The 12,729-nt window shown below is 62.4% G+C and overlaps 1 protein-coding gene across 6 annotated transcripts in view; it reads left to right on the top strand.

Annotated features, from left to right (window-relative positions):
* Nucleotides 1-12,729, top strand: part of AATK (apoptosis associated tyrosine kinase) — a 34,067-nt gene that overhangs the window by 7,977 nt on the left and 13,361 nt on the right. The window contains exons 1-3 of one of the 6 annotated variants that reach the window (XM_033090182.1): nucleotides 923-1,130; nucleotides 9,014-9,147; nucleotides 12,206-12,353. In XM_033090182.1, the coding sequence (XP_032946073.1) occupies nucleotides 9,103-9,147; nucleotides 12,206-12,353 (193 nt within the window). In that variant the 5' untranslated portion in view covers nucleotides 923-1,130; nucleotides 9,014-9,102. Of the gene's footprint in view, nucleotides 1-922; nucleotides 1,131-9,013; nucleotides 9,148-9,923; nucleotides 10,154-10,655; nucleotides 10,894-12,205; nucleotides 12,354-12,729 lie in introns of those variants that run through there. The other 5 variants (XM_033090180.1, XM_033090183.1, XM_033090185.1 and 2 more) reach the window with 5 other exon arrangements.

Raw genomic sequence — 12,729 nt, 5'->3', positions numbered from 1 at the left:
GCAGGGAGGGTGGACCTCGGTCCCCGCCTGGCTGTGGTCAGGGCCAGAGGAGAGCTTGGGGAGGTGTCAGCTGGGCCTGGGGGCCATCCGTGATGGCCCCCAACGCAGTCCAGGTCTTGGAGTGGGGGAGCGTCCTGCAGATGCAGCCTTCGTCCTGGGAGGCCGGTGCGGAGGCAGTGTGTGTGTACACACACGTGTGGGCACGTGCACTCAGCCACGCTCCCACCCCGGGCTCTGGAGCCTCGCGCACAGACAGCTAGGGCTGAGGTCCCCACACCTGTCCTGTCATTTCTCCACCTGACCTCAGCGCTTTATGGGGAAAAGTGAGGAGACAGATGGCTGGGCCTGGTTTGGCCCTGGAGGCACCCACCTGACCACACAAGTGCCATGACCCAGCTTCCGTCTCCACTGGCAGAGGGCCGCCATGTCCCTGTTTGGGAGTTCTGTTCCTCTCGGAGAAACTTCCATGCCAGGGCCCTTGAGAAAACTTTTGCCAAGAAACTCTGCCCCCAGCACTGGATCTGCCCTGCTGATGGCTCATGGGGTGTGGGGTGCCCCTCCTGCTCACTCTCCTGCCTCCTGAATCCTGCTACTTGCTTTAGCTGGGGGCTCAGGGTGGGGGTATCAGAGACAGGGACAGGCTGTCCCGGGCTCTCCTGATACCCTGGGCCTGCAGACCACAACCCTTGGCGCTGAACTCAGCGAAACGCCCGCTGGGTTGCACAGTTCCTTCCTGCACGAGATCCTGTTTGCATCACCCTTGGGCATGGGGGGGCAGGGGGACTGTGCCAGGATGTCCTCACATGCCCGGTGGAGGCCCCGCCCCAGCCCTGCTGGTGGCCCCCAAACGTGAGCCCCCATGGGCTGTGCTCAGGGCGGCTGGGGCACCGGAAATACTGGGTCTCACTGCCTGGGCTGGGGTGGGGGCCTCTCGGACATCCTGGCTGCTCTCACTGGAACCGCAGGCCCGTAGGGACAGGGCTGGGTGCTCCGTGTCCTCAAGGGGGGGTGGCATGCTGCCATGGGTGTTGGTGCGAGCCACAGGAGCAGCGTCCTAGGGGCCGTGCAGCCTGGAGGGAAGGTGACAGCTTAGGGGCCTCAGAGCCCACGACCAGACCTGCCTGGACCAGGTGTGTTATGAGGTGGGGGAGCATGGGGTGGGTGCCCAGAACAACAGAGATGGCATTTTTAGCTGTGCTTGGAGCAGGTGATCAGGGTGTGTGCCACGGGTGGGCGGGCACTGACCCCATGGGGGCATTTGAAGTAGCTCAGCCTTGTTGTGGGGGGGTCCGAGAATCCCCTTCCTGCATGGGGGCAGGGTGGACAAGTTGGACCAGGACGGGGGGTGGGCCCTGGCAGTGTGGGCACCAGGTGTGTCGGCACGCACATGGGGTCCTGGCCTATGTATGGTCATGACCAGCAGGAGAGGGGCCGTTGTCCACCTGACCTCTGACCACAGGAAAGAGCGTCCGGTAAATTTCAAGGGCCAGACGGGTTTGGCAGAGAGTCTGCACACACTGGAGTGTGTCACCCTCGTCCGCCCACTCTGCCTGGCCTCCGGTGTGATGGCCGGTGGGGGTGTCCGGGGACGACCCCACTCCAGCCTCGGCACCCACAGCACCAGGCAGAGGTGCTGCTGGATGGGTGACCTCCCTGTGGTGTGAGCGGCAGAGGGCGTGTTGGGGGTTCCCCAGGACTGTGGTCTGTTGTGGACGTGTCCTCTGTTCCAACAGCATTTGGGCAGCTCCTGAGGGCCAGGTGAGGAATGAAGCTGGGGCACCTGGGTGCAGAGAGAACGGGGCTCTGTGGAGAGAGCAGGGAGCCAGCGGGGGCCGGTGAAGGCGTGTGAGGTGGGGGATGGACTCGGCCTCGACAGGCGTCACACTACTCAAAACATTGTCTGAAACGGAAGTGAAATTCACGTAGCTTCAGAGTGGGCCGTGCAGTGAGGTTTATGCGCTCACAGCTTTGTGCCCCACTTCTCTAGTTCCAGAACTGGCTCACTGCCCCACGAAGACGCGCTGTGCCTCTAGCTGTCACTCCCCACGCCCCGCCCCGTGCCTGCTGGCGGTCCCCCGGATCGGTCTGTCAGTCCTGGACATGCGTGTCCGGGCATCACGCAGTGTCACACTGAGGAGCCGTGGGCTTTCCCATGCTCTCCACCAGCCGGTGTCAGGCTTCTCGTGTCTCGCCAGCCGCACCAACCCTTGTTATTTTCCATTTTGAAAAATCATAGTGGGTCAGATTGCTCACTTATTCTTCCAAGTAGCTCCAGGCTAGGCAGCAGAGTGTGGCCCTCCAAGTAAACTGGGGAAACTGAGGCACTGGGCACTGAGGCTGCAGGGGGCTGACTGGCCCTGCCCTCCCTCCCTGGCAGTGGCTCCTGAATGCCACGAGTCTCAGGCCCCGGGGGTGGGGTTTGGGATGGGGCCCTATGGAGGGAGCAGTAGGGTGCAGGCACAGCGGGGCAACAGCCAGCCGTGGGCAGGGGAGCAGCGTAGAGGGCTGGATGGGTGTTGGTGGGTGGCGTTTTAGAAGGTGTCTCTGGTCCGGGGCAAGGAATGGCCTGGATGCCACAGACACCGGGAGGCTGGGCAGGGTCCAAGCCTGCGGTGGAGTCTGTGACCTGTGTAGGGAGGGGAAGAGACTCCAGGAGCAGTTGTGGTTTCCGACCTGGGGAGGGGGTGGCCAGGGTCTGGGGAGCAGTTTGTTGTGTGGGGGTGGGGACTGCATGCCTAGTTTGGTTTGAGATGCTTGAGGATACCCAATGAAAGGGCCTGGGCCGGGTGGCCCTCGGGGTCTGGTGCTCCAGAAGTGCTGGGGGCCGGGGGAGGTCAGGAAGAGGGTGGGGGCCGAGCCTGGGGGAGGAGGGTCCAGCCCAGGACTGTGAGGGGGCTGCTGAGAAGGAACAGGGTGTGGCTGGGCCACTCCAAGGCCCACGACGAGGTCGAGGTCCTTTTTGCTTGCTGGTCACTCGAGGTGGCAAGAACTGGAGTCCTCCAGGGTTTGTCGACCGACCTCAGGACAGAGCCAGAATCGTTGCCCCTTCACTTGTGTGGTTAAGGCCACTTCTGCCTTCCATCTCTGTGTCCCCATCACTTCCCTGGGGAGACCTTGCTGACCTCTGGCCAGGTGGCACCCCTGGGTGGGGTTTGAGTGGGAGTTGGGGGCTGACAGAGACCCAGCAGTCATCCCTGGGCTCCGTGGTGTGAGGGCAGCATCTGGGCTTTGTTCTGTACGCAGTGAGGTCAGTGGGTCTTTAAAGGTGGGAGTGATGGGCGCGGGTGTGGGTGATAATTAAGTGCAATTAGTGCAGACAGCCAGGAAGGAGGGACAACGCCGAATGCCACCCACCAAGACCAGGCTGTTCACACTCTGTGTCCTTCCAGTTGTGTTTTGTTTTTTTACACAGTTGTGATTAGGATTTATAAACAATTCTACATCCTGCCTCTTGTTTTCAGCTTTATCCAGGTGAAATTGAAATTACTAAGCTGTGCGATCTGATGGGTTTCGCTATGTCTGTCTGTGTGTATGTGTCATGTGTATTTGGGAGGCCCCCCCGGAGCCTGGAGCCCATCATGAAATCACACACGTTTGCATCACGCCCGGACGTGCTGCGTATCCCGCTGCTTTTAATTAGCATGTCAGGGTTTCCTCATTTATTTAAAACAACTTCTTACACTTTTTGTGGCTCCTTTTGCAGACGGACCCTTGTTTTCATTTAACGCTTCTTTTGTTGTTGGGTCTTTAGGCTGTTTTCACTCTTACAAACACGGCTGCAGTGAACACCTGTGTGGATGGCGCGGTGTCTGTGGGTTAGTGTCCACATCCCGTCTTTTATTTTGTTTTGGATCCATGTGTCCGCCAGGCCACTCGTATTTACATTCCTAGATGAGCAGTTACTTGGCCAGAGATGGCGGGTGTCCAAGGTGCGTGCGTGCAGCTCCAGGTCACTTTCCAGAGGCCGCCAGGCGTGCGCCCCCTGCACCCTGGGCGGGCTTCCCCCAGAAGCCGACACCGGCTTTCAAGGCGCGTTTCTCTGGATTATGGGCTGCATGTTTTCTCGTGGGTCAGATGGATCCTGTTTCCTCCTTGGTGGGCCAACTCTGCTTAGGTTCCTTGTACGTTTGTTTTGGGGTCTTAATGTATTTTTTCACTTTTGGTTGATTGTGTGCCCCCTACACAGTAATGACACCTGTGACATATTTTCTATGAATCGTTTCTCCTGGTTTGTTGTTTGCCTTTAATTTGGAGATTTTGTTGAACGTACATTTTTCTGTAGCCAAACGCATCTCTCTTTTGTGGTTCCTTGCATTGCTTTCAGTTGAAAACTCCTTCTCCCTTGAGAAACCTGGTCTTTACCTGTTTCCTAAGATGCCCACATTTGACTTGCAGAGGTCAATCTGAAGTTCCTCCGGTGTGTAGGCTGCAGCCGGCTCCTTCCCCAGCCGGCCCGTCATTGCGGATCGCCCCTCCCCCCCCCCCCCCCCCCCCCCCCCCCCCCGCCAGGCCTGGCTCCCCACTGACGATTCAGCTCCTGCTGCGGGTTTCAATCCTCGAGCTCACTGACAGGTTAATAGCTAGAAAGGCGAGTGCCCTCTCTCTGCTGACTTTGGGGCTCCATCCACAGTCGGCTCACAGGACTGGTTGACAGGTGGCTGGAGAAGGGATAAGGGAGTCGGGGTGACCCAAGTCATGTGACAGCCTCCCCAGACACCGCTCACCTGACCTTCACCCCACCCTTTGGCAGAAATAAGCCCCTTTCTCCCGTTATAAGCAGCCCAGCCGGCCTCTGGCTCTGTCCTGAGCTGTGCCCTCCCCGTCCTCCAGCCCCCCCCCCAGGAGGCAGGTGTGATTTGCCCTCAGGGTGATGCGGAGGGCACAGGGCACGGACACTGAAGGATCTGTGCAGGGCGCTGAGTCCACCCCTGTGGGGGAGCACCCCCCTGTGCCACCTATAGGGCCAGAACCCCCAAAAGAGGAGCCCCTTGATAAAGTGCCCTTGAGTCCAGGGATCCTCCACTACCTCAGGACCTGCCTTCCATTCTGTGTCCCCCCAAGGACTCCCTGGCCCGGGGCCTGCAGTACCCCCGACCCCTCCAGCCTAAACCAGCGTCACTTCCCTTCCCCTTCACGTCTGTCCACTGACACCACGGCCGTGGCCAAGGGTGAGGCCCAGGCCTGATCCCTGACACTGGCCCCCACTCCTGCCCCTTGCTCACTCCCCTCCCCCAGTGGGATTAGGCCTGGTCCTGGAGAAGCTTCCGGAGAGGCCTCCGTTGTATATTGTCATGAATGTGGGGGGCAGGGCACTTCCCAGAGTCAACACCCGCAGGTTTTCCATGGGGCTGTGGGGTGTCCATGGGGCAAGGAGGGGCCAGGGACATGGACTGTAGCCCTCTTTCCTCTGGGCCGTCCTTCCCAGTTGCAGGTCCCTGAGGTGGGCTGGGGGCAGCAGTGAAGGTGCGGAGTGCGGGTCCTGAAGGATGCATCAAACTTGAAAACAAATCTCAAAAGGAAGGAAAGGGGGACAACTGCTGTCAGGGAGGCTGGGGTTTCCCCCCAAGAACCCTGGCCTGGGACCCTGCCTTCCATGTCCCCCTCGAGGGGTGGCGCCCCGGTTCCCCCATGCTCTCGGACACCCACACTCCCTGCTTCTGGCTGCAACGTTGCCACCCTGCCCCCAGTTCTGCCCACAGAGCAGGTGGTGGGCAGTGGGGAGGGTGGGTCCAGGGTAAGGGCTGCTCCATCTGAGCCCAGCTTCCTTATCCTGGCCCTTTGGGTGTAGACAGTCAGGCTGTGTATCTGCAAGGTGACCCTCGCTGTGGGTGCTGCCTAAGGGGGAGGGACAGCAGGCAAGTGAGCCCCATGTCAGTGGAGGGGTCCCAGAAACCTGGCCCGTGGGGCAGAGCAGGGGACGGGGGTGGAGATCCCAGCTGCCACCCACCCCCTCCAGTGACGGGGCCTCCGATGCCAGCAGCCCCTGTGCAAGGCAGCTCAGATGGAGGGAGCTGGAGGGGCCTCACTGGAAGGAGGGCCTGCCGCCTGCACACTGCAGGTGAGGGCTACCGGCCCTAGAGACCCTGGAGGGCGGGGCCCAAACTTCCCAGACAGGGAGGTGTGAGCTGAAGGAGTGTGAGCTACACCCTAAGAGGGGGCATGAATGGCAGGGCCCACAGAGACTCCCCTCTGTCAATGGGAGCTGATCCTGAGGGCAGGAGCAGGGCCGTGTCCTGGGGGAGTCTCCAGGGGGCTGTGGGGGGCAGCAAGTAGGGAGTCAGGGGCAGGCTGGGCTGGGCCCAGACCCTGCCCACCAGCCCTGTCAACGTCTGGGTGTGTTTGTAACTCCCCCGGGCCTGTTTTCTTACCTGTAAGGTGGGCATGAGGATCCCTCCCGAGCAGGCTCGTTGTGGGGACTGACATGGGGTGTGTGTGTGAGTGCTTGCAGGCCATGCTGGACAGCAGGCGTCTCGGTGCCCAGGGCCCTGGCCCGGTCAGACTGCACTCTGTCTTAGGAGCAGGTGTCTGCCCACAGGGGCACAGAGAAGGGCTCCGGGAGTGCAGAGCAGAAGGTGCCTTCCGCTGAGGGCATGGGGAGGCCCTACCCCCCGCCTCGTGGGCAGGCTCCCAGGGTCTGAGCTCATCTCCCCCAGTGCTGGGCGCTGGGGCCTGCTGTGGTTGCTGCTGATCCAGGCACTGGTGAGCTCCAGAAGCTGACCTGCTTGTAGGTCTGGAAGTTCAGGCCCTTCTCTGAACCCCACCCCTGCAGACCCACCTGCAGGGACGTGGACATTGGGTGACGGGAGGCCCACTCAGGGCTCTGTCTGCCACCCTCCTTTACTGCTGAGTCTAGCACGTCGTGCCCTGTGACCACAGCCTGCTGGGGGTCAGGAGGGGACCCACGGGAGGCCACACCCAGGACCAGCACTGTCAAGGAGGCTGAAGGTGGAGGTTGACGGTGGAGGCTGAGGGCAGGAGCTGAGTGAGGCTGCCCCCTGAGGCAGTCCTGCCCTCAGCAGCCTGCACAGTCCGGGGAGGGGGGCCAGGGGATGGGCTGTGGTGTCTGCTGTATTCTTCAAGGACCTGGTGGGCCAGGAGCCCGACCCTAGGAGGGCTCATTTGCTCAGTTTGTCCCACGCAGGAAAGGCCTGGGAATGCTGGGCCAGCGGAGAGGGAGTTAGTATCCATGGGTCACCATGGCAACGGCACATCCTGGGGGTGCTGGGAGCTGGGGAGCAAGCCCACTGGGCTGGCACCCATCGTGTGTGCTGTTTGGGTGAGAGCATGGGATGGAGGGCTTACATGGTGGGTGGGGACGTGTTTCCATATGTACACACGCACACACACCGAAAACCATGGCTGTGGAGGCCCCTGTGAGGGCACCTGCTTGTGGCCCCGCAGGATTGGGGAACGTGGTCTGTGGTGTGCAGTCACCCTGTGCACAGTTCCCCTCCAGGTGCTGGCTGAGCTGGTTTTCCCTGCAATGGTGACCTTGCCCTCCTAGCCCCCAGCCCTGCCTGGCGCCTGCTCCACGGGCCTGAGTGTGGCTGTGGGGAATGGGCTCGGAGACCTAAGCAGGGAGTCCGGGTCTTGCGCACTGTTTCCAGACCCTCAGGCTCACACCGCCTCCAGGCAGGCCTCCCAGGTGCCCGTGAGCAGGCAGCCCTGGCTTGCCATGTGGGTGCTGCAGGCCCAGGAGTAGAAGCACATCAATCAGTCATCAGTTGTGCTGATGCAGGCAGGCCTGTGACCCTGTGTCACGGGGGAACAGGCCAATGGGGACAGGCATGGAAGCTGCCTCAGTGGCCAATTAGGATCCAGTGAGGCTCTGCTGAGATGGCCTCTGACCTGAACTGAGGGACCTGTGATGGCAGGTGTGCTGTGTCTGGTGACGGGGTCTTGGGGGGTCAGCTGTCACAAGCTGAGTGGTTGGGGGTACACAAAGGGCAGAGTTGCTGGGGGCCAGGCAGCTCCTCCACAGACAAAACCCATGGGGAAGGGGTGTGACGGGACAGGAGGGACAGGCCAGGACTGGAGCTGCCAGCCCAGCCGCCCCTCCTCTGTCTAGGGGACGCCATGCTGGCCCCATCACACCATCCTGTGGGCACCAGACGGGCCGAGCTTCCCCAAAGCCTTGGCTCAGCCGGGGAATGGGGGCAGCTCGGAGCCCGAATGTGGGGGCCATGTCATGCTGTCCCGGGTACCTCGGTTTCCCCATCTAGTGAGGGTGAGCCATGAGAACCAGGTGCTGCAGAAAGGAAGTCCACCCTGTCCCCAGGACAGACACCAGGGTGCCCTCGGTGGCTCATTCAGTAAGGGGTGACTTGGAAATGCCAGGCCGCGTGCAAGAGCTCTCTGCTGCCCAGCCAACATATCACCACCTTCTTGGGACAGCAGGGTCCCTGTGCCTCAGAGGCCGGACAGGACTTACATCTCACAGCTCTGACCCCTAGCTGCCCAGAGCCTGGCAAGTGGCGAGTGGATAGCGGCCAGCTATGCAATCTTTCCCACTTAGCGGGGCCGAGTTCCCTTGGGGTCTCTCACCCTTTACCAGTGCCATCCCCAGAGTTTTGGCAATGAGACAGCCCCTGGGACGGGCTCCAGAGGGGTGAGGCGGGGAGACCAGAGTGTGAGAGAGACGTGGAAGGGGGGTCCTATGCAGCCCTAAGACCCTGACCTCACATAGGGGTGTCAGTGAACCCCCACAATGGGGACGTGGGCAGGCTCCGGCCGCTTTGCCAAGCCCCTGTCCCCCAGGTGAGGCCAGAGCGGCACCCAGTGGCTGGCCCAGGAACTGCAGGCTCAGGCCTCTGCCGCCACACCCTGTGTCCATCTGCCCTGGGCCTCCAGGTGGGGTCTCAGAGCAAGGATGGAGGTGCTGAGGCTAGACCACGAGTCGTGGACTGGGGAGCTTGGGGCAGGGTTCTGGCTGGTCCCCGAGTGCACTTGGGGGTACTGGGTGCAGTTGTGGGCCCCTTCAGAGGCTGCCGGTGACTGCTCTCTCTTTTGGCAGACGGCGCCCCACTCAGTGAGCTCTCCTGGTCATCTTCCCTGGCCGTGGTGGCGGTGTCCTTCTCAGGTCTCTTCACTGTCATCGCCCTCATGCTGGCCTGCCTGTGCTGCAAGAAGGGCGGCATCGGGTTCAAGGTGAGGCCGGGGCCCCAGGGGGCCAGAGTTTTCCTCACCTGGGCCACCTGGGGACCATGTAGACCTGGGCTGGGACCCCACAGCCCCTCCTCTGGGGCTGCCGACAGGAGAGCCTGGGCTCTCAGGGACCCTGGCCCACTCCCTCCCCTGTTTTGGGACCTCTCTGTGGGGTCATGGCCTCATGCTATCATATCCCAGCTCAGAGTCAGGCTCCGTGGGCTGGGCACAGGTTGGGCCCTCAGAACAGTGAGGATGGGCCTTGCAAGGGGCCACAGGGCTCCTGAGCTGGCGTGGGAGGGGCCTCGCCTGCTAGAGCCCCTGACTGGGTGCCTGAGAAGCAGGGCCATGCAGTCACACCCTGCCCTGGGAGGCGTCTCCCTGACCTGCAGGCACTCAGGTGGCTGGGCCAGGCAACACTGGTGTTTCCTGGAGGACCCTGGGCCAGAGCTGTGAGGATTTGGGGGGCAGGGGTGGGGGCCCAGGGCTGGTGCTTGTGGGCCATTGTAAAAGTCAGCTCCTCCTTGTTTGGAGGTGGGGGAGAAGGGGACATGGTTTCTGGCACCAAAACCACCTGACCACCTGGTACCACCTGGTACCACCTGGCTTTGGCCCCAGACACACGGAGGAGGAGGCATTTTGTGTGGCACAGACATCAGGGCCACTGTGCACAGCAGACGCAATCGTTTCCACATACGGGGTTTCAGCTGACTGCCCCCCCCCCCGGGCCACCCTCTACAGGGCAAAGGTCCCAGCAGTTGTCCTGGGCTGCATGCTGGGGCTGAGTCCTTCCTAAGGGCAGCGGCTAAGGGACACCCCTTGGGGTGCTGCTCCCTTATCTTACAAGCCCCCACATCCAGCAGCAGATCTGAGCAGGGAGGACCAAGTGGAAAAGCTGGGAGCTGAAAACCCCAACCAGAGGCCCAGCCAGCCCGTGTGGGCCGAGTTCCTGCTGACTTAGCTGGCTTGTGGTCAGTCCCCCGCCCACGGGCCAGCCCCTGGGCTGGAGGTCAGATTCCCGGGCCTGGCGAGGTCGGGAGGGGGATGGTCTGATGGCAGCACAGAAGCCCCGTTGGTCCCCATGCTACGTGGCCTAGACCCTAGCCATTTTAGAGGAATGTCACTGTGCCATGTCACCTCACAGAGAGGGCCTGGGGGAGCTGGCACCTACCTGGTGAGGGTGATGAACATGGCACCTGCTTCTTATAAAACCCACATTGGACGGCTCAGCCATTCTCCCAGAATCCTCGGGTGGGGCTGGCCCCCGGTCATCTGGGGAAGCTGGGTGCCTAAGCAGCAGGGCCACGCACTATAGCCCTGCCCTGGGAGGCCGTCTTCCTGACCTGAAGACACTGGGGGGTTGGGGGAGCTGGGCCAGGCAACACTGGCATTTCCTGGAGGACCCTGGGCCAGAGCTGCGAGGTTTTGGGGGGCAGGGGTAGGGGTGGGGCCCAGGGGTGGGGCTTGTGGGCCATTGTATAAGTCAGCTCCTCCTTGTTTGCTGTGAGAACAAGGCCCAAACAAGGACCAGCCACGGCCCCTCCTACCCGCGCCCTCCGCAACTCCTGGGGACCATGGTGCTGGAACATTCCAGCCGCAGTGCTCCTCGGGGGCGAGCCTGCCTGCACACTGGGCTCCCCCAACTGGAACTGTGCTGGGGGAAGGGGCTAGGCAGTAATGCTTACATTGTCCTTCCTGATTGCCCGCTGTGCTGGCACAATCCGGTGGGCCTCCAGGTGGCACCTTCAGGTAACGGGCTGGGGCCAGGGCCAGACCCCGACCCCATGGGGGTGGGTGGGCATCTGTGGGCTCTGCAGAGGCTCACACAGCTGGGGTTCTGACAGCCCCAGGGCCCCAACAGTGTCCTCAGGGGGCCTGGGGAGGGGGAGTTGCCGTAGGCACCAGCCTCCTTGCCCCTGTTCCCAGTGGTTCTGTCCTCTCTGGGTACAGACCAGGACCAGCCCATAGGGACACAGCACAGGGCTCCCATCCCCCTCTTGCAGCTGAGAACATCAAGGAGAAAGGAGGGTCCCCAGGTCACACAGCGCCGGGAAGGTGAGGAACCGAGCCTCCTGGCTCCCAGGCCTGCGCCTGTCCATACGGGCTCCGGGCCTCAGTTTCCCCACACGGGCAGCGGGGTGGTCAGGTCAGAGGCTTTCGGATGAGTGCCGCTGTTGCCTCAGGCAATGGTTTTACATCAGTCCCAGGATTTCTCCAGATTCGGCTTTCCTCAGGATTGCGCTTTGGACCTAGGGGGTGGCTCTTCCCCAGACAGACAGGTGTGGCCACCCACCAGGTGCGGCCCAGCCCAGGGCTGCCCTGTGCCAGGCTCTTAAGGCCCTGGGAATGGACTCTGGCCTGCCGGGCTCAAGGTCCAGGGGCGGCTGCTGGCAGATGGTTGTGGTAGGTGGCACGGTGCCGGGCCTGCAGGTGGGCTCCCCGCTCTGGACACGCAGGACTACTTCTTGTCCAGGAGGGGAACGGGCACTTAGTTGCTTGTCCCGGGGGCAAGTGGGACCATGGGCAGGGGTCACGGTGGGGGGTGGCTGCGAGGAGTTGGGGCTGAGTGGATGGGCGTCTGGCCTCAGCCTCTTGGTCTCTCCAGCCCTACCCGGTCCCCTGCCAGTGCTGCCCACCTTACCTGAGCTTGGGAGGGGTGGGTGGGGGTGAGCTGATGTCTGAAGGGAGAGGTGCTGATACCCGCTGCTACCCTGGGGCTTATGGCCCACCCTGGAGACTCTGCCTTTGGGAAGAACACCCCCCCAAAAAAAAATGCTGACACAAAACAAACACCAGCCCTCCTGGGCAGCTGGTGTCCTGAGGACCCAGGACCTAGGAGTGGGTCTGTTCTCTGCCCTTAGGAGAGAGGAGATGGGTGCGGGGGCAGCTAGCAGGGGTGCCAACTGAGGGGGTGGGGGCTCGACCCTGGGAAGAAAGGGGCCTTTCAGAGCCTGGCCTGCCTCTGGGTCACCCCCACGCCCCGCCCTGCCTTGTCCCCTGCCCCTCCCCGTCGCTGGGCGCTGCAGCTCACCGTGTTGCTCATGGCACCCGTCTGGCCTAGGAGTTTGAGAATGCTGAAGGGGAAGAGTACCCAGCCGGCTTCTCGGCCCAGGGCTCCCCAGCGGCCACTGCGCAGAACGGGCCCGACGTGTACGTCTTGCCGCTCACCGAGGTCTCCCTGCCCATGGCCAAGCAGCCCGGGCGTTCAGGTGTGTGAGTCCCCGGGGGGCCCCGGTGGCGGGTGGCGGGTGGCGGGTGTGGCTCAGGGCTCAGCAGCCAGTGCTCCCGGGGAAAGAGGGTGAGGGGCTGCTGTGTGCCCTTTTCTGCTGGGACCTGGAGTGCTGTGAGCAGGCTTGGGGGCAGCCCTCTGCCTCTACGTCCCCGCCCTGGGCTGCTGTGCAAAAGGGTGGTGATGGGCACCGCGGCAGGTTTGCCCCCTCTGGTCCTGGGGTGGGCCACCCGTGTGCTGGAAGGAGGGGCTCCTCTGCTGTTCTTGGGATGCCTGAGCCCAGACCCCCCTGTGGCACTAGCTGGCCACTCAGGGACGTCGCTCCATTATGCCCAGTGGGCAGGGCCCACCCACTT

This window comes from Rhinolophus ferrumequinum, chromosome 21 (genome assembly GCF_004115265.2).
Source record: "Rhinolophus ferrumequinum isolate MPI-CBG mRhiFer1 chromosome 21, mRhiFer1_v1.p, whole genome shotgun sequence".
In the NCBI taxonomy this organism is placed as follows: Eukaryota; Metazoa; Chordata; class Mammalia; order Chiroptera; family Rhinolophidae; genus Rhinolophus; species Rhinolophus ferrumequinum.
Note: the sequence above shows the minus strand (reverse complement) of the source record. Positions and strands in the feature narration are given on the sequence as shown.